Source organism: Chelmon rostratus, chromosome 20 (assembly GCF_017976325.1).
Source record: "Chelmon rostratus isolate fCheRos1 chromosome 20, fCheRos1.pri, whole genome shotgun sequence".
In the NCBI taxonomy this organism is placed as follows: domain Eukaryota; kingdom Metazoa; phylum Chordata; class Actinopteri; order Chaetodontiformes; family Chaetodontidae; genus Chelmon; species Chelmon rostratus.
The window spans coordinates 15,108,035-15,129,117 of NC_055677.1; the positions used below are offsets into that span (position 1 = coordinate 15,108,035).

Consider the following 21,083-nt stretch of genomic DNA (forward strand, 5'->3'; position numbering starts at 1 on the left):
TCAAATTACAAATGATCTTCAATTATTCTTCCAAAGTCTACACATATTCAGGCAGAATAAATTGTGATTTCTGTCAGGATTTGTGAGAATATTATTTAAGTTTGTGATTTTCTTTAGCATAGTATTCTCTAACATTAACTACACAAGAATCAGTGTAAACATATTTTAACACTAGCTTCGTTCTTACCTGACACTGAACATCCTGAGTCAGCATGTTCTTTTATCAGTATTGATCCTCTGACATAAATCCCAGAATAACTGAACTAAACATGTTGTTCTGCTCTAAAAAGCATCAGTGAAGACAAACTCCAGCAGCCAACAAACCCAGCAGTTTATTTTAAATATTCTGAGTTGAGCTTATGTTGCAGAATAAGGTATAGAATCACTGAGATGTGACTTGAAGGCACATCAGCACTTCCCTGCCTCCAACAGGACCATATTGTGCCTCGCTGGCAGAAAACTGTCTGACCTCATGCCTCAATAACTCCACACAATTAAAGTGTTTGCTCGTTAAATGCACAGAGGACTGCTGTGTGTGTGTGTGTGTACATAGGAGTAAGACCATACCCATGTGGCACCTGATTGTGACAGAGAGGCCTGAGCTGAGGTCAGTGCTGCAGTCACAGAACAGAAATCCCACTTCACATCAGCACAGCAGAATGGTCGTTTTGTTGATACGACTTGTGATACATTCAGGTCGCGGTGCTGTGCCAGGAAATATCCCTTCCACTGCCATGTAATGCTTTGAGATAAAAATACATCTAAAGCTGGGGACTTTTTCTCTGTTGGGTTCCCCAGCTTTGACCTCCGTCATACAGGTACAAACCCTCTTAGTTTAGGGCTAAATGCCTTGCTCAAAAGCAGCTTGTTGGCTGGAAAGCTCTGGCACAAACAGAGGTCACAGTGAGCGTCCACCTCCACTACAGCTGCATCACTGGCACTTGAGGAGCGAATGTGAGTGTGACTTCACTGTGTTTACAGACACACAGTGGCACACTGCTGCGAAAGCAGGGTCACAGGCTGATTGTTGAGGCCAAAAAAAATCTACTTGTGTTATTGGCGATCAACATAATCCCTTTGATTAAAATGTATTTTTTGTAAATAAGTATGAAGGTCCAACCTGTCAGTGCGTCGGATTTAGCAACTTACAGTTCAGCAGTTAAACCTGATTTTTTTGTTTGTTTGTTTTATTGCCTTCTGCAGCACTTATTGTGGACTTGTTAGCAAACAGTTGCTTAGTTACACATTCAGCAGACAATGAAGCAATAAGTTTTTTTAAGCTCCGTTTTTTTTAAGCTTTTTTTGCTGAAAATGGTGCAATGAGAGCAGCAAGAGTGAACCACAACAATACAGCTTTGTCAGTTACCTAAAAGACGTTATAAGTCTGATGGAAAGTGAAGAGTCAGATGACAACTCTCTGTGGTTCATCACTAAGAGCGACGACTTTCATACACGAATAGTCATATTATCCATTGTTAATGTTTTTAAAAATCTTACACCATGCCTGCTTTAATGAGCAGAAACCAAAACTACCAAAAACCTGCTGAACGTACAGTCAGCCTCCCTCTGGCTCTATACATTCCCAGGCCTTCACGTCATCTGTAGCCGTCCACAGTGCTGACGTAAGGCTGCTATCTGTATGAGAGGATTCATTGTAGCTGCCCATGGAATGTGACATGCTGAGTCCAGAGTGCTGGTTTGGTGGGAAAAGATCCCTGCAGTACAACACACACACACACATGCTCCACAGCACGGGAGGACACACGTGTCCCATGTTTGTGTCCCCCTCTAAGACAGAGCAGAACACATTTTTCAAAAGCCGAACATGTGACGCTGCACTGTGAAGGGCCCATATATCAACGTGCTGTTCACCTAAACTGTCAGAGAAATGAGAGAGAGGGCACAGAAGGGAGACAAATGGTAAGTGGAGGAGTGGATCATCTCATTACACGCAACCATAAATATGTTGTCCACACTGAACCTGAACTGACCCGTTGGCCTGTTGTTATGTAACCAAATTCATAGATATAATCATAAAGCATTGAGTATTTCTTCACAGCCTGGAAGTACTTTAGGACACACACTTCCTCCAGTTACAGTCAAAACAGGCACAACTCATCAGCGGCTTCACCCAGGCCCGGTCAGACCAACAATCCCCACAGACACCTGGCAGTGCAAACACCACCATCCGTCCATCAGCCCCCTGACAGTCTAATAAACCTAACATCTGAGTGCCACATAACACACATACACACCAGCTGCTTATATCAGCCGGGAGGGCAGAGCACAAGTCTGCACGCATTACACACACACGCTTTCCAGAGGCCTTTATCATCAGAGGAGGCAGAGCTCTGAATCACCAGCCCTGAGAGGAGTAGAGCAGACCAGGCAGCATCTGCAGAGAAAAGGTGCAGATTCCGATCATCAGTCACAGAGATAAAGAAAGCAAGGGCTACAGATACATCACTTTCTTTTTTTTTTTTGAGATAGTGATAAAAAAGTCAAGCTGGCAGCGGACGAGACAAACAGCTTGTTGGAGGAGGGAGAGGTCGATGGAGGACCGAACAGCCCAGCGGGCAGGGGCTCCCCCGGGCCGTGTGGCAAGATGGTGCGCGTTGAGCTGGAGTGGGAGATCCCCATGTCGGTGACACTGCCCATCCAGGTGCAGCCCGACCCGGCGCACCAACCGTTCCCCTTCCTGGACACGACATTGGCCGACCTGGGCATCCAAGAGTGAGTCTGCGCTCGGTGCAAGGGGTCTTCAGAAAGAGCAGTTTTCATGCAGATTTATCACATTTCTGTGCTCATGTGTGTCCAGGTCAGAGGTGAAGGAGCGAGTGGTGTGGGTTGACACCAAGAAGACGCAGGTTAAGAACAAAGCAGGGAAGCTGAAGGAGAAAGAAATCACCATCCTAGAGGTGGGAGGGAACAAAACTTCTTCATCCATTAGAGCTTTTTCTTTTGGTTTGTTTTGATCCACATGGATGCAGAGTAAGTCTGATCTGAGGTGTGGCGGCAGAATGACAAATGACATGTTTCCTCTTGTAGGTGAGAGTGAAAGCCCAGAAGCCTGGAGACAAACAGCTCCAGGAGGTCCTGTACAGCACTGAGGCGCACACTGACCGCTCCTTCTGCCGCACAGGAATGGACATCCTGCCCTGGAAACAGAGAGCTACAGGTCTGGAATCAGTGTCAGTCTATCTGTGCTAAATGCAGTTTTACACCTGTGAACTAGCTCATAGCACATCTTAGAATGGAGGATTTATTTCTGTGTGTGTATCTGCTCGTCGCAGCCTGCAGCGACCTGTCAGACAGCAGGTGAAATGTTGGACTGATGTAGATCACAGCAGTGTGCCAGAGCCTCGGGCCCCGCAATGACATCATCATAAACATTACATCAGTGTTCAGCTAAACCTTGGCCCTGAACAGAAATTTGTGGAAATCTGTTTGTCTTGTCCCAATTACAGATATTTGTTTGCTCCAATGAATGATGGTTGTTATCTGACTGTAAACAGAAATAGACACGAACAATAATCACAGACCTGAGTGGATCCTCTCAGCTGTTTTTTGTGTAAAAAGGGTTTCCATAGCTGCTACAAAGGTGTGGTATTTATCCCTTTCATCATTAGCACAGACTGATATATCTCTGTGGATTAAGTGGCACATGCATTTAAAAGGTCTCTCTCTGTCTGTCAGGGGAGAGTGGACTGACACCGGTGCAGATGACAATGGCGTTGGAAAACCAGCAGCCTGACTTAACCGAGGCCCGGGAACAACGGGAGATCTGAGGAGCGACAAAGACTCATCACCAGTTTTCAGTTCGCAGTTTTCAACTCCACTTTGATTCCAAGATGCAAGTTTGCATTTATTTAGAGGATTCAAAGTCCGTGTCTCTTTGTACAGTGAGGCGAGGGTGAATGGCTTGACACTAACCGCACGTGGAAAAAAGATAACCATTTGTAGGGTTTGTAAAAATCTCTTGCACTCGTCAGATATGTGTTGTAAGATACCGCTGATTAGTTTATAACAGGCTGAACAGAAATGGCACCGCTAGAGAGGTCAAAGGTCAAAGTTCTGCTGCATACAGTCACAAGCCGAGCAGCTGTAAGCATTAAGACTCTACGAGGGATAGTAGGAAGTGCTGGTTGTTGTTTTTTTGTATATACATATAACAAGTGAGTGTGGCCTATTAGCTCAGTATTTCCAGTTATTCAGTGAGCTCTGGGGGTTCTCACTGCAGTACTTCTGCCAGAGTTCACACCCACCCACAGCCCACTGGGAAACCCCACAGTAAGGTAAAGGCAACGCTAGAGGACACAGGGATCAAACGTTTACAGTCCACTGACTTACACTGGGAGATGGGAATGAAGAATTACATTTATCAGGAGGTCAAATTCATTGCTTCACACTCGGATCGCAAAGCCAGAAGTCTGTTCAAACAGTGGCAAAAAGGGGACAGCAGCAATTCATAGTAGCACTTAACAGGAATAACAGGGAAACAAAATACAATGCTAACAACACAGGAAGGTAAACCGGAACCTCTTAAGATAATAAAACATCAACATAGCATGCATATAAGGAAATAAATTAAAAGTGGATACTTGAAGGAGAACTGCTGAATGTGATAATAACTATATCAGAATGGTTTAAGTGCTATATTTAGATGATTTTTGGGGAAATGTCTCAAATAACTGTCCCATTGTTCACCTAAAGTATAAAAATGAATTGTGTTGGCCGGCTTTCACACAAGAGTGGAAGGAAGTGCGTTGGCTACGAGGCAGAGATGGCCGCGCTCAGTCTGGCCTGCTGCTCTCCGGGAAGTGAGGTCACAGCTGCTTGGAAGTCTGCAGAGTGGTGCTGGGCAAACTCTTTCATCAGCATGGCCAAAGTGTTCTGGGTTTCTGTGGAGGAGAGACAGAAGAAGAGTTTAGGGATGAAAGGAAAGATGACGAACACGTCAATGTCAGATCAGAATGCTGATGAAAACACTGTGCGGGGACTGATTGGGGATGCTCAATGAGGGCAAACATTCAGAGTGTGTCAGCTGTTCTGTGTTTTCTTTGTTTTCCAGTAACTTTAGATATTCAGCGAGCTTTGAACTAAAGAGTTTGAGCCTTCAGTTAAAGCAAGCCACTGAAAATGCTGCCTGTTATCCAAGAAATCTTCACCTGTATCAACGTCCTTGTTGCCAAGGACATGACTGGAAGCAGCGACTATGGGCTTCATTAGCTTCACAACCTGAAAGAAGGAAAAAATATTGAAAAAATATGCTAACAACGTTCACTATTGGTGTCCAAGTGGACAATGGACCAAATTCACAGAATGTCTGAGGGAAAAACCAAAAGATTTCAGGACTGTCATCAAAGCATGTGATGTTTGTTACAGCTGATTATTCTGCATCAGATGTTTAGCTTTGTGCATCCTGCTTTCATCTCTATGTCTTGTGAAATTGCTGAGGTTTGTCTAAATTATTTAATATAAAATGTGCTTTATGCATGCATAATTTGTTGTAGTAACACTGCATAAAAGATTAAAAAAAGTAATTAAAAAAATGACTGAACCTTTGGCCTGATCGTGGTTCATGCACAGCATGTGTTGGGAGCATTCGAAACATTTGAACAGCTGCTCCAGCATCAGCTGTGTAGAATTATCGCTCACTTTATGCATGTGTTTGTCACTAAATCTCAACCTCATGAGATATTAGCCCTTTGAGGCATGAGAAGAAGCACTGAAAGGGAAACTAGAATGAATTCACTGTTCTATTCACTGACTATCAGGGATTATTATCACATTCAACCAACACTGCCAGAAGAGTTTTCTGAAAGGCAGGAAAGTCATTTTCCTCAACTACACATGGACACACAGTAGTGTATGTAAGTATTATCAGCAAAATTTCACTTACCCTTACCACATAACCTTCCTGTCATTCACTGGACAGGAAATGTGCTTTAAGCAAATGTTTAAATGAACTTAGTTACTTGAGTAAATGTAATTAGTTACATTCCACCACTGCCTTCTATGCAGGGATTATACTATCAGGTGTAAATGGTGTTTGTACTGTACCAGAGCAGGACTGTTTGTGTAGAGCATAGCCAGGCAGCTGAACACTGTCTTGTTCTCCTCCATGTCCTCTTTCAGGGGAAGACGAGCCACCAGAGCAGGGACAACCTGTTACAAAGCACACCATGTGATCAGAACGTTTTTAAAGAATTTCCTGTTTGTGAAAATGTGTTCAGCCACGGGGACCACTTGTGGTGGCTTAAGTAAAAACCATCACGACAGGGGAAGTTTAAGCTGTAAATGCTGTTTACCTGCTCCAGAGGGACAGCATCCACGTTGCTCATGATCATCCTGCAGAGGGCAGCACACAGGTTGTCAATCACCCTGAGGTCTGACTCTTTGGTCAGCAGGTTGGAAAAAACAGACAGCATCATGGGATAGTCTCTGGAACACTCTTCACTAAGGAACAGCTGCGTGCGATGTTTAGGTTTCAAAACACAACACACACCCACACGGCCAGAAACACACACAAGTAAGAAGGATACGATACAACGATGGGTCCGGCTGCCTGGGCTAGGCATCCCAGTCCGAACACGCTGTTGTTGCGAACCTCGGGATCACTGTCCCTCACTCCAGCTACCAGCACGGGAAGCAAACGATTGGACAGTCGGCCTGCCGCTCCCCGGCCCCCCGACACGCCTACGAGGGCCTGCAGGATTTCTCCAATCGTGCCCACAGCGAAGGATCGGTCTGCCACCGTGCATGAGGATTTCTTGAAGGACAAGGAAAATCAGTTGTTGTGGTACTGATCAAGGCATTCATTTGTGGCAATATACCTTGGCTTCATACCAAAGGTTTGTTATGACACTGTGATCCTCTCCAGGAAACAACTGCATCTTTGCTGAGGTTAAGGATTCAGTCAGCTTGTTTTATAGATGTAAAGAACTTCATGGACACAAAGGGCTGTTGTTCTCTTCAGATTTTCACCTTTTCAAAAAGCCAAATCCCAATTTTTTCTATTTAAGCAATGAATCAATCTTGAAGTCAAAGATTGGTCTTTCTGAAAATGAGCTTGAAGTTGCAAAGACTTCAGAGCAATTCCCTCCTAAGTGCACTTTGTAAGAAATCACAGCTGCAGTTTCAGGAGTTACAGTATCACTAACGGACACAGCTAAGACAATGCGCTTTAACTTCTGTTCAACATGCAATATTGTTGACGTAGACGTAGTTTAAAAAATAAAAACTTTACAAAGACATCTCTTTAGTTTTGTTGACAAAAATAAAAAACAAAATATTTTAGTCAGGGATCGGTGAGTGTGTGCAGACTAAATAATAATAATAAAAAGAAAATAGCTGAAAAAATGAACACCAGTTCGGACTCACCGCTTTGCTCATGATGAGAGGTAGCAGGTCGTTGAGGAAAGGGGTGAAGTGGTCTGCAGACACAGAAGAGGCCAGCAGGGGAATCCCCTCCCCGGCAAACTCCTGGAGCATGGCGTCATACTCCGCCTGAAGCAGAGAACACAGTGACAGGAAGCACACTGAGTAAATGGACAATGGCAGAAAATTGGAAATAATTAATTTCAAAAAAGCAGTTTTTTGATTCAGTTTCTCAAAGAAACTAAACCCTTTGCAGTAACGGTGCTATGTGCTACCCCATGACCACTGTAACTCAGACAGCTAGAGGAACACCAACCTGTTGGTCTTCATCATCAGCATCATCACCACCACTGTCCTGACAAACAGTCTGAACAGACAGGGAGAAAGGAGAGAAAAACAATGATGAAGGGTCACGAGCATAACTTCCACATAGGATATACCATTTATGTGAAACTATGTGAGTGACCTCAGCTATAGCAAATAAAGCTACCTCCTCGCCCCCATCAGTCTCCCCTTTTCTAACCTTTTTCTTCAGCACGTCACGGATGACGTGGCTGATCTCCTTAAGGCGAGAAGGGTTTCTGAAAACCTCCTCCTTGCAGGACTTAATGACATTGTTCATGGTTTCCAGGATGCCCATCACAACCTGGCGTTCATGCTCTGTTCGCACCGTTTCCACAAAGCAAGGAATCACCACATCCAGCAACTTCAGTAGGGCTGGGGGAGGGATACAAGATGTACAGGGATGAACAAGAGTGGAATTCAAGTTAACCTGGAAAGGCTCAGTCGTTCACAAGCAGGGATGGAGCGAGGTTCAACACTTTGTGAACACATGATTGTATAAAGGAGATTACTACATTTGCTCAGGAACACTTCATAAAACTGTTGCTGGCAAACACAGTTGATTTGCAAATGACTGCATTCTGTTTTTATTTATGTTTTTGGGAATCAGAGGTTGTAGCTAGCCTCTATCTTACTGTTTGCAATGATATATTATTACAGTAAATATCTACTTAGAGCCCACTTGATGCTCTTCATTAATAATCCTGACTGCAGCACAGAGCAGCACTGCCCATATCCACACGTCCTAAAAAATAACAAGAGTGGTTTTGAGTTCCTGAAAAGAAAGGCTTTACCCTGGTGGTTGGTCTCAGTGGGATTCTCCTTCCATACTTGGTGCTGAGCTCGACAAAACTGGCCCATGGCTCCAAATGCTGCCCTGCGGACGTCCTCATGAGGAAACTAGGTAGGGACGGAAGTGAGGGAGGATAAAAAAAAAAAAGGATCAAGTTACAGCACAATGGGTAGCGTAAGGTGTAAATATGTACCCACACACATACAAAACGACAGATCAATGGGGTCATGACAAGAGAGACCACCCACCTGCCATTCGACACCAATTCCCTACTCTGACCAGTGGAGCAAATCTAAAGTTGATAATTTTCTAAAAGAACAAACAAGACCTGCCCACTGGAAACAGAGGTTAAGTAATCCAGAGAGGATGATTAACAAATTATTATTTATGTTATACTTCATTAGCACTGGGTGAAAATTTGTCCCAGGAACCACCTCCTGCTCTGAGGAAGGAGCAGGCAGGAGTATTCATCTAACATGCATGTCTCTTGAGGTGGGAGGAAACCTACTCAAACACAAGAAAAGGCCTCAGCTGACTCTAATGTGGTTAAAACCCAGGACCATCTTGCTGTGAGGTGAGAATTCTGGCACTGAACCAGTGTGCCGCTACCAAAACACAAACCTGCAAGCTTCGCTGGGTTAACGCAACAATACAATTTGTTTGACGTCAGCTCATTCTTTACAGTCAGCGTTGGCTCCACAAGGGAGCACCAAGGGACAGTGCCCCCCTCCCACTTCATTCCCTCTGTACCCTTATAGTGCCTAAACACAGATCAGTCTGTCTCTTCGTTACAGAGACTCAAATTTGCAGTGTAGTTCATACACTTCACTGACAAACCACAGAATCGTAGAGTAACATTAGGCTTCATGAAAGTTTTCATAACACATCAACATTTCTCTATATTCTCTCACTCGTCCATGAGCTCTCTCTCTCTGCTCTGAGCCTGCATTACACTTTCTTGTCAATTTAAGGTTTTGTACTGTCTGGTTTTAGGGGGTGCTGCAGGCCCCCCATGTTAAACCTGCTTGTCCTTACAACTGAGTAATTTCTCCATGTGTTTTAGGCAGATTATTATGAAATCACAAGAGAATTCACAGATTTTTTTGTCATTTGTCTCCTGGAGAACATACCACAGACTGGTTTCACTTTCACTGTGCATGACTATGACTAACACTTGCCATTTATTTGATGCCCCTCTGCGATAAAACTTGTGCCCCCCTTGAATATTTGTTCTGACGCAGACACTGCACACAGTTCCACAAATACAAGATTAAACAGAGAAAAAGTGGTCCTGAGCTGCTTCCATATAAACATGTTAAGTTTTGGGTAGGTCTTAAACTTTATTATAAGCTGTTGATGTTAATATGCCAAATCTTATCACCTTCTTCCTCAATCAAGAAAAACTTGAAATAAAATTAGAAATACACATATAAGTGTACTGAGCAGGTTTTAATAGCTGGATAGTTGACTTAAAACAATATTATAAGACATCTTAAGAGTTAAAGACTGGAATTATCAATCTATCTACAGAGGCTTCCGTTTAAAAACAGACACAAATCCACTGAGATACAATGTATGCATAAACACCGACCACAGAGTGCCCTTCACAGCACATTAGACAGAGAGCGATGATTGGGCTGACTGGTCAGCCAGAGTGACTTACATCTCTCATCTCGTAAACCTGCTGGAAGCTGGACTCGAGGAAGGGCTGGAAGGCAGCACTGTCAGTGGAAACACAAGTTAAAACACACACGTACACACAAGAAAGGTCAGACATGCAGTTAGTATGCTAGGTTTTTTAAGAGGATATCTGACAGAATTAGACACAAAATAAATAACTTTTCACCATCAAAATGAACAAAATTATAATTTGAGAGTAGAGTCAGGCCGGAAGAGAAATTCTAGAACCATCATATAAATGTTAAGTCTGTGTCCTCGATAAATGTCTGTTACCCAGTGCTGAAGGCAATCTCTCCCAGTGCATCACAGGCATCCTCCTTCTCATCGATGTAGGCGTTTTCCACACTGAACCTGAGAGATGGACAGTTATGGAATCACACGGAGCCATAGTTGTTTGCTCAACAAAGTGAGTAAATGTATATGTGTTTGCATGTACATGTGTGATGCCTACCCTGCAACATCATGGGCATCTGTCTCAGTCTCATCTTCCAGAAAATCATCCACATCTTTTTCTTCTTCATTGGTGTCGTTGTCGTCATCATCATCATCATCAAGCAGGACAAAGGTCTTGTCCTCCTCAAGGTGTGCCTGAAGACAGGAGGGTGAAAAGTAAAATGCTATATTAGTATTCACATTACAAACAGCCTGTAAGTCAGGCATCTCAAACTGGTTCCATAAAGGGCCGCGTGGCTGCAGGTTTTCATTCCAACCCAGGAGGAGCACATCAGGCCAACCAATCAACATCAAGGGATCACTTAGTTATCAGCTGAAGACTGAGATCAGCTGATTAATTGATTCCAGCCTGGTGTGCTCCTCCTTGGTTGGAATGAAAACTTTATGGAACCGGTTTGAGATGCCTGCTGTAAGTGCTATAGTGTTGTTTCTATGGTTTGTACCGTTATGCCTTCATTGGACTTGAGGGCGAGCAGCATGACAGTCGTAATGGCAGTGAGGTGAGGAGTCAGGCAGTCTGGGCTCACTGTGGATACAGCAGAGTATAGACTGTACCTGCCAGACAGAAACACAGAGAAAGGTGAAGCTAAGGTTACAGAAAACAAAGGATGTTTGGAGTGGATTTTTGCTATTATATACTGTTATTTCTTTTGTTTTCAAACAGTAACAATGACAATGATTAGTCTGTACAGAAATATACATATGTATTCTTATGTTTCAAGTAATGCTTTCAAATAGACTGTGTGTGTGTGTGTGTCGGTGTGTCGGTGTGGTTTAGTAAAAAAATGTATATATATATTCCCACACACTAAGTAACATACGTGCAGCGTCTCAAGTCAGGGTCATCAATGGTGTCAGTGAGGTTGAGGCCCAGCTGAACACACTCTGCAGCAAGAGGACTGAAAACATCTTTGCCGATGGTGCGGGCCAGCACAGAGAGAGTATCTAACAGCAACAAGAAAAGATGATCAGCATTCACTCATTCATGCTGTTGAGTTTGTTGCTAAGTGAGAAGAACTTTTTGTTGCCTGAACAGAGTAAAACTGCCACTACAGCATATGTTAAGCGGAAAAAATGTTTTTTTTGTTCTAAGTGCACCAACATCACAACTTCTTTCTTTTCCTGTGCTTGTCTCTGGGGTTTACCTACCCAAGGACTGAGTTTGCAGAGACCTCATTTCTTCTGCGGTGGTAGTCAGGAATCCCTTCAGGCTTTCAATAACTGGAGGGAAGTAGGGCACCAGCAGCTCCTTGGCAGCATTAGCTGATAAGACAGTGCACATCAGTCACATCATTTTGATCCAAGCAATAACAACATTTCTTTTGCAAGCTTGCGTTATGGTCGACCAAGTGTCTATAGTGGGATGATCAACCCAACTTGATGGTTTTATTGACTAACATCCCATCAGCCAAATATGACCTGGCTAAAATGTATACCTGCTCTCTCTCTCTGCCCTCCATATCAGAAATACTCATCCAAAACCTAGAGACTCACAAGACTGATGCTCAAAGTAATATTATTACGTTGACTACAACAACCTTTTGTGTTTTTTAGTGTTTTGGGAGAAAACTGAAACACTGTTAAACTGAGATAAAATCTGTTATGCTTAACCTTTAGATTACATAGCAAGTCTTTGGACAAATCCTTTGCCAGCCTCTTACCTATGGCACCAATAGCAGACACAGCGAGCTCTTTTATCTTGAGGTTTTCAGTGTTGTTGAGGGCAGACAACATGGTCTCCATCAGGGTGGGCAGGTAGGGCTCAATATCTGCTCCTGTTTAAAATAGAAAGAGGAGATAGAAGCAAATAATTTAGATGTTTCAAGAAACTTTCTTAACTTGACTTAACTTTCACGTCTTAACGGTCTCAACCAATCAAACAATTGTAACACATCTTACCAACTGAACAGCTCTCACACCTCCCTTTCTCTTTCTTCCCCTCTTGTGTGTCCTCTTAGTGGTGCTTCACATTGACACTTTTAATAATCTCCATAGTCTCGGTACATAAGAGACACAATGGTTTTGAGCTGTCCCTGGAAAGAATGAACATATAGAGCCTGTCCATTCTTGATCAAATGCTCTGTCGTCAATTTTTCTCTTTTTAGAGCACTCTGTGTGAAATTACTTTTCTCTGACTTGCGTATTTCAACAGCCGTCGTCTCTCCTTTCATCTCTCAGTAGCTGCACATTCAGAAACCTGATTTGTTCTATGTATGGGCGAAAATGCATAAATGATTGGGGAACAGTTAGAGTTAGAATAACCCATCAGTCAGGCATTAGGACCGGACCGGACCGGCGCACACGCGCACTACTGATCAGGTAGGATGTAACAGTCTTCCTGACACTCACTGAACTGCAACGCTTATTGGAATGCACAGATTTGATTGGCCGAGTAGCATCACAAGATGACTGACAGTGCATCTGAAAATGTACTGGGCCACTAAACCAGTGCCATAAAGGCTTTCAAAAGTTGTGAATTGCAGCAACCACGAGAGGTCCTTGAGCACACTCATAAATATACACAAAAAATATTTGGTTGATGGGTGAGTTGTATGCAAGATTACTTCGGACACACACACACGACCAACAACATGATCTCCTCCAGGTTTACGCCTGGGGGATATAATAATAACTAACATTGCATGAAGGAACCTTTTTAAAAACCAACCAGTTAAAGTGAAACACAAGGTTGAATATTTTGCAGATTATTATTAGTTTTTTACTGGTTAATTGGAAAGTGTGTGTTTTTTTTAATTAATGTCAGGATAGTTAATATCTGTTGAAGGTTTTACGTTTCCTCTTGCAGTGGGCAAAGTGTGCAGGCTCTGCTGTGTCAGTCATTGCATGAACCATTTTTCATTTTTTCTTACCCAGGTTCTCCATGAAGTTCTCCAGGGCATAAAAGGCCTTAGTAACATGGCCCACCTTGGCCTGGTTCAAGGATGAAAGGTAGCCCAGCAGCAAGGGCATCAACTCTGCACAATACTTGCTTACTTCAGGCTGGAAGAATAGGACGGAAACAAAGTGAACAAAGGAAAACAGACAAATTCTTTCTGAAAGAAGTATTCTACCATAACAATAAAAATGATTGTGCTCTGTAAAACTCTAGATTTACAGGTGCACTTACAGTATATTTATATTATATTATATTTATGAACCTATATTAGTAAGCAGAACTTTGTGAGTCGATGCCAAGAGATGATATTGAACTGTACCTTTTATCCACTCCTACATACACAGTCTCACAGTTTGAACTGTGAGCATTTAACCATTTTTTTAAATGGCAAAATATTTGCAAATAATACCAACAATATCTATTTAGAAACATGTTATTTTGCATATCAATTAAAAATTCATTAAGAGTACAATCTCAAAAAAAAACCTAAAAGCAAAGTTTTTAAAGTCTAACCAAAGAAAAGTAAACTGTATATAAGTGTAAAAAGTCTAACGAGTATGTTTCTGTGATGCGTTTTGACTCACTTGTAAATGCTCAGAAAACTGTCCCAGGGCAAAAAGGCTGGCACTGCGCACCACCTGATTACTGTCAGAAAGACTCTGGCACACTGTCTGCAGCATAGATGACAGCATCCTAGCACAGATAGAGACAAAAAGGTGAATCTACTCAAATTCCGCTGATCGTTATTCGTGAGCCAAACAGACCACCATGAACAACACATATGGGTCCTCACTGAAAAACAATTTTAAAAAAGAAAAAAATAGATAAGGAAGTTTTTCCATGTCAACCGGACGCACTTGGTGCGTATGTGGTCAGCGCATCCTTCAGCCAGCACAGCAAGACACATGAGGCCCCCTTTTCTCTGATAAGGGTTTTCACTGGCTAGGCAGGCCTGAGTGAGGGGCATCTAAAACAGAAGACGCAATGAAATGTATTAAAGGGGAAACGACCCGAGTCAGGGCTATTTAAATGCTGAATGCAGTTTTAAATATTAATCAAGACAAAAATAAAAAAAGAAAAGGAAAGTTCACCATAACACACTTGTTATTGTTCACAGTCATCTAGTTGACTTACCAGTTGTTGAAACAGTTTCTCTGGGGGCATATGGAGTGCCATAGTGTCAATAATCTGGAAATACAAAAAAGAAAAGAATTCATCAAGTTTAATTTTCCTTGCAATTCCACAATGAATCAGCTATTGCAATGTACATTTGGCTATACAACAGAAAAGTAATTGTATGTCAACACAAATGAGCACCTGAGCAGCACAGTGTTTGGGGTTGTCATTTTCTGTGCCATCTCCGTTGTCATCCTCCTCATCCTCTGGGTCCTGCTCACCAGGTGGAGGAGCTGCAACCAGCACAGGGAAAATGGCCTGCAGGATGGGGTTCAGCAGCTTCTGCTTCAGCACCGTCTAAAAAGGAGAGAAAAAGCTAAGGATTTTGCTGATTTATTTAGTCAATATAATGTTAGTAAGCCTAGACTTTTCTGGTTAAGCTAGCTGACACTGCATGTAATCAGCCAGAAAAGCAAAGTATAAATCATCAAGAACTTTGACTTGTATAGAAATATTCAAACCTAGGAGGCATTTTTTATTTAAAATTGAGTCGCACCACATTTATGTCAATGCAGTGTGCCTTTTATGTCTTTTATTTCATTGTACGTCTGTATTTCTACAAGTACTCCTGTTTAACACATTGCCCTAACATTCATTACTGGTGGCAGTTATTCTACTCATCGTTGCATCTTGTATGAAAACACTGGGTGGGCATCTCTGACGGCAGGACATGACAGGCATTACTTTCTATTTATTCATAAAGCCTGTGATAGCGACATGCCATCATGCATGATTTCCTTATTCAACAGGTTCCATAGTCATTATTGTTCAAGTGACTGGCTGATGCTCAAAGTCCCATATGCAGACAATGAATCTAGAAAAAGTGCTTTTAGTTTTTGTCCTGCACACACTCAGAACATTTTACCACACACATTAAAACTTAACACACTTGTACCTATAAATCAATTAAAACCATGATTGAGTTTGCTTGTTTTGCTTTTTTTGATTAATTATTCTGTGTGTATTGAATGATTTTTTGAGGTTTTAATTGGAAGTTGAATGAATAAATAAATAAGATATACTGTCACTACTGAACTTTACTACCATCTACTGGAAATTTAAGATGTATGCAATTTATTCCTCCAAGGCCAAATGCCCAATCTCACAATGTTAACGCAAGTGCTGATTAATTTGTGTATCCTCCCTGTGATTTGCATCCACTCCAAAATGTAATGGGTTCTTCCTTGGCCCATGCTACACCCTTTCACCAGGTTTTATGAAAATTGGGCGAGTAGTTTTTTTCTGTAAACCTGCTGACAGACAGATAAACAAACTAGGGGTGTGCTATATGGTACAGTTCATGACAATATTGGTGTATTTTCTAATATGATTTTAAAATTTCATACTGAGATAACGCCAATATTCCGAGTTGTTGGCCGCACACCAACAGCAAGCATGGCTGAAAGTGAACATAACATTACTATCGGTTTCACAGTGAAGGAGTTTGGGCCAAAAAGGGAAGCGACTTCAGTAGTGTGGGAGTGCTTAGTTACAAAAGATCGTATGTACAGCAAAGCATGGTAATATGTAAGAAGTTCAAGAAGCCTGTAACAACAAACGGGGGCAATACAACAAACTTCTTTCACCACCTCAAACAGAAGCTCCCAGTTGAGTTTGAGGAGAGCTAAAAGTCCCACGAGGAGAGCTCAACACCTGTTGTGAGTTCTAAACGAAGCAGACATTGGCTCAGCAAAGCACTGCCGAATCTTCAGCAAGTTGTACATCCTATTTTTGTCATATTGTCAAAAATAACATTATCGCAGAGAACCCCTGAAATATCATGATATTATTTTAAGGTCATATCGCCCAGCCCTAAAACAAACAAACCAAACTGAAAAAAGACCTTGGGAGAGGTTATAAATGTGCCAAGGTGTGCTACAACTATCTGTGCATAAACCTTAACCTTTGTTAAATGCCCATGAAAATCAAGACAAGACTGAGGGACAGCTGCACACTATTTCCTCTGAAGAATAGCAGCCACGACTATATATGTACTGTAGATACATGTTGTTCTATTTTTGATCCTAGTTGCTCATTACAAACTGAGGGACAAATATAGGTCATTTATTTGTAGTAGCTGATGGGTGACTTTACCTTGCTCTTCAGCTTGATGAGGAAGGCAATACAAGAGAGCGCTTTCACCCGCAAAGAGTCACTCATTGTGGTGTCACTGCCCACCTAACACAAACATTAATATTGAACATAAGTTGTTATAAATTTTCATGTACAACCGTTCAAGCATGACAGAAACTATTTGTCATCTTAGAAATTAATATGAAATTCAGAACACAAAACTGGGAAATAAAGACAAGAGTAAAGACCTCCAAGCAGAAGCGGACAATGTCAGCAACATGAGGGACGATGATGGACACCTCACTCTCCATGAGCTCATTAAACACCTCCATGGCCTCGCTGGCTTGGTCCTGAGCAGACACAGACAAGCAAATAACTCAAAAGGTCTGACTTATCCATACCCTCAACACTTCACTGGCAACAGAGACAGCAATACTGTATATATTTCTTTAACATATTACAATTTACCTGATCTGCCTTGATGAGGTGTTTCAAAGCGACAATCAAGCCTGGGATGATAGAACGCATCTGGTTCTGTGGGGAAGCAAAATGACACGACCACGTTTTAGATACAATTTACACTATGGTTCCTTCTATCTCTGAACTATGGTTCCATTAAATTACACTCAGATGTATCAAAAGGTAATGCATCATCAAATATAAAACTATCCTATCTGTAGTGGCTTAAATATATGTATACTCTTTGAAACTATGTGTCTGCCAGAAGCTAAGTCAAACCTAAATGGTAACTTTGCCTCACCATCTCTTCTGAGCCAGTGTATGAAGTAATGGCTGTGAGAGTGAGGATGCAGTAGTACAAGGCTGTTGGGTTGTTGTGGTCCTGCAGTACAGTGTTAAACAGCTGCAGCAGCTGGCAGTAGTGAGGCTTGAAAGGCTCAGGGTTGGACTCCATCACCTTGTTCAGCAGCAGGAGGCCAACCTGTGTGGAAAGAAGAATATTGATATTCTAAGGCTGTTATTGACCACGTAATACAATATAACTGAAGATTTAATTATTTAAATTCTAAACAAAATGTAACTCATAAGTCAAAAAATTACAAACTAAAATTAAAAAAAAGATCACATGCAACTTTAATCAACTGCACCAAAAACATATGCAGTGTTTGGTTTTCATTTGATCATTCAGTTACACATTCTGGCAACTCTGACAAAACCATCTTGTATCACGTCTCTAGAAACATTTATTGTGGTATTCCAGTGGGCTGGAAAATAAACACCAATCTGGAGGCACATCTTATGAATTAGTCCAGAGATATTCAGTCATCAATTTGGAGATTCTAGCACAAAAATACAGATAACATTAAATTAGTAGATAAGAGAACATTATCTAAATTCCAAGGTGTTCTGTGAGTCCTGTACCTGTCTGTCATGAGGGTTGCTGCTCTTGGTTGACTGATTGAGGAGCTCCAGCAATGCAGGCCAGCGATCTGGTGTCTCATGTTTAACCATCACTGCACACAGCTGGGAGAGCGAATGCTGCACTGTGTGCCTGCAAAATAGAGATACATAGACAAGAGTTGAGGCTCATCCTTAAATGATATCTCACAAGCATGTATAGCTATGTATGGCCTTACACACCTGGGTGACATTTTATCTGTTAATGTCATTTACGACAAATAAAATCTGGGTAATTTAAGACAAAGTGAGTTAATACTGGATAGACTAAATAACTTACTCCGATTCCTGCATGAAGGCCTGCAGCACCACTGCCTTGAGACTGCGTGAATGCAAACATCACTGTTACAATTTATTTTCAACTGAATTTCTACTATAGCAACTGGATGTAGTGTTACAATAGTGAGATATTCTCCAGTAAAAAAAAAAAGTAATAAGCAAACCTCTCTCTGTCATTAGGGCTAATCTTCTTCCAGTGTTTCTTCACTCTCAACCTCAGCATCACTGCAGCTGACTGACGAACCTAAGAGGTAAAGTCAGGAAAAGATTACGGGTAGTTTACATAGATGACAAATACAAAGTAGACAAGAAGGCGGCAAGAGCTGACGCACATAAATCTCTCTTTCACACACACAAGTTCTGGGATACTTGGAATTCATAGGATAGCACAATTCCCTCACTGCTCACTCATGCACACAATACCTGAGGGTTTTGGGAGCCACTCATGATGGCACACAGGGCTGGTATAATGGCTGGTTCTTTGAAAGCCTGTTTCAGCTGGGCTGTGGCCTAAAAGGGGACAAAAGAGATCCCACTAGGTTGGCTGGCTGCCAGAAATAACTATATATTCCTGTAGAAATCACATAGCACCAACACATATTACAACTTGCACCCAAATGGCTTAGCTAAGTCATTTGGTTAGTATTTTGAAGCTAGCTATAGCTACTTAAACTAACTGACAGAAGACAGCAAAAACGTTAGTAGTGCTAACCATCATGACCAATTCTTTGACAGTTAGCTAGCCATAAGCTACCAGACAGTCTATCAAACAAACTACTGCTAACTTGAACAAAGTTATTTGTGGCGGCGACGTTACCTGCTGAATAACTGCATTGTCAGGCTGTGTCAGCTGTGAAAGAATTTGCTCAAGTTCCTCTGTCATCTTGACAGCTCAGAGCTATCACCGTCGGGTAATCTGTTGGGATTGTTAACGTTAATATTTCTGATCAATCTGGCCAGATAAACGAATTGTCCTTTCGCGGTGAGGTTACCAACGCTGTGTCAAAGATGCTACACCTGTCAAATGTGTAAACAACGCCTCAGTGGGCAGGTGTAATCGCTAGCAACCGAGTTTGTCGTGAAAATCCACTTTTCAAAAACTCGGACACGCCTGACGTTTTCAAGCCAAAAGGGAGAGCGTGGCTGATTCGAGCCTCGAGCTCGGTCTGGTCCGTCAACGCTTCAACTGCCAGCACGCGGGGCAGAACCGGCCAGCAGTTCCATGTGAGTTGAGTTAAAGGGACCTGCAGCTTTCAGCGTCTCATAGAAACAAACAGCGCCACCAACCAGGGAGGAGGACACGGTGCAACATACTAAAACACTCCGTTAAAACTAATGCAGTCTACAGTTCTGTAACAAATCATACCTTCATGAAGGTCATTATGTTAACTTTTTATCGAAACTGTATCACAGTGGTGTTATTTCATCTGTTTGGTCATTTTGAATGATGTAGTTGGTGGTACTGTTAAACTGCATTGTATGTGTACAATTTTTTATATTTGTTATTTACCCTACCCTCGCTGGTATACATGGGGCAGACAAAGTAATACAAATACCTGTCAGTGATTGCATATGATTAGAGCTAAACCAATAAATCAGTCTGGTTCATACATCAGCCTATATTAACTTTTTGCAGATATATATGTTGCGCTGTATCAGAAGAAAGTCATTGTAGTACAGAAGAGGGCTATAGGTCAGTTATTATGGTCAATGTATTGTGTCATTTAGACTTTCAAATGTCAGTCTTTTTTTAAAAAAAATGCTGTATTTATAAAATTACAATCAGCAAACATATTGTCATCATATTGTTTCTTTAAACTCTCAGAATTCAATATCAGCCTCTATAAACTCCAAATCCAGCATTTGTAAGACTATAACGATCATCTAAAATAAAGTATCTTTCGTGTACGTATAATTTGCATTAAAACTATACTGACACAAATCAGTAATGATAATACAGCATTTTTTTTGGCAGGACTTTTACTTGTAATCAAGAATTTATCTAGTACCACTTTTAGAGTAGAGGACCTGAGCAGTGATTCTCCCACTATCATTTGATTCAAACACATTTACAGATTGAACTACAGAAAAGGATTGCATGAAAAGTCCCTATTGGTTGCAGTCCAAGGTCAGTAAGGGACTCCACCATCTGTGAACTGGTAGTCAAATGAGTTCATTTGCACACTTTTCAGGCAACAAAAGAGAGACTGGTGATCTGCATGTCACACCCAAAAGACCCATTACTGAAGACACAACCTCAGTGACTAATCTGCATTGTTTTAGACTGGAACACAGATGAGCTCATCATGTAACTTGTCACACAATGTTCAAATGTATGTCTACACAGGTCAGTATGCCCTTCTTCACTTCTCACACTTACAGTTACAAAATACAGTGCAGTATACATTGTCATCAAAGGCCAATCTGTCATCGTCGCAACACATACCAATGCTAATGCACTGTTCACCCGCCCCCTATACACACCTACACCATCAACCCCCTCCTGTATGTCTTGGCATACATACGAGATCACACAAACACACCACGTCCAGGCAGAGATCAGTAGAAATGCTAATGTGCCCATTAGGCTCACTG

General features: G+C 41.8%; 2 protein-coding genes across 2 annotated transcripts; one reads left to right on the forward strand and one right to left on the reverse strand.

The window, feature by feature from the left end:
- Positions 1-2,605: 2,605 nt before the first annotated feature.
- si:ch211-196f5.2 (uncharacterized protein LOC556372 homolog) lies at positions 2,606-3,788 on the forward strand. Its single transcript, XM_041961935.1, has 4 exons — positions 2,606-2,733; positions 2,819-2,918; positions 3,049-3,178; positions 3,697-3,788. Exons 1-4 carry the CDS (start codon positions 2,606-2,608, stop codon positions 3,786-3,788), a joined length of 450 nt encoding a protein of 149 aa, XP_041817869.1.
- On the reverse strand, positions 3,592-19,670 carry ipo4 (importin 4). The gene is made up of 30 exons (XM_041961306.1): positions 19,306-19,670; positions 18,912-18,998; positions 18,653-18,732; positions 18,490-18,531; positions 18,174-18,303; positions 17,554-17,733; positions 17,262-17,327; positions 17,042-17,143; positions 16,815-16,898; positions 14,862-15,017; positions 14,679-14,732; positions 14,402-14,511; positions 14,129-14,237; positions 13,519-13,648; positions 12,310-12,423; positions 11,798-11,911; positions 11,470-11,593; positions 11,092-11,203; positions 10,647-10,783; positions 10,469-10,546; positions 10,179-10,236; positions 8,517-8,622; positions 7,904-8,097; positions 7,697-7,747; positions 7,384-7,509; positions 6,546-6,772; positions 6,312-6,444; positions 6,064-6,168; positions 5,169-5,238; positions 3,592-4,901 (listed from the first exon to the last, which is right to left on the reverse strand). Exons 1-30 carry the CDS (start codon positions 19,369-19,371, stop codon positions 4,771-4,773), a joined length of 3,276 nt encoding a protein of 1,091 aa, XP_041817240.1. The 5' UTR covers positions 19,372-19,670; the 3' UTR covers positions 3,592-4,770.
- Positions 19,671-21,083: the final 1,413 nt, after the last annotated feature.

Excerpts from the sequence above, each read along its gene's own strand:
- si:ch211-196f5.2 (XM_041961935.1), top strand. The coding sequence starts at position 2,606 with ATGGTGCGCGTTGAGCTGGAGTGGGAGATCCCCATGTCGGTGACACTG. Across the intron at positions 2,734-2,818 it reads GCCGACCTGGGCATCCAAGA|GTCAGAGGTGAAGGAGCGAG; the intron begins GTGAGTCTGCGC and ends ATGTGTGTCCAG. Across the intron at positions 3,179-3,696 it reads CTGGAAACAGAGAGCTACAG|GGGAGAGTGGACTGACACCG; the intron begins GTCTGGAATCAG and ends TCTGTCTGTCAG.
- ipo4 (XM_041961306.1), bottom strand. The coding sequence starts at position 19,371 with ATGACAGAGGAACTTGAGCAAATTCTTTCACAGCTGACACAGCCTGAC. Across the intron at positions 17,144-17,261 it reads ACCTCATCAAGGCAGATCAG|GACCAAGCCAGCGAGGCCAT; the intron begins GTAAATTGTAAT and ends GTGTCTGCTCAG. Across the intron at positions 6,169-6,311 it reads ATGCTGTCCCTCTGGAGCAG|GTTGTCCCTGCTCTGGTGGC; the intron begins GTAAACAGCATT and ends GCTTTGTAACAG.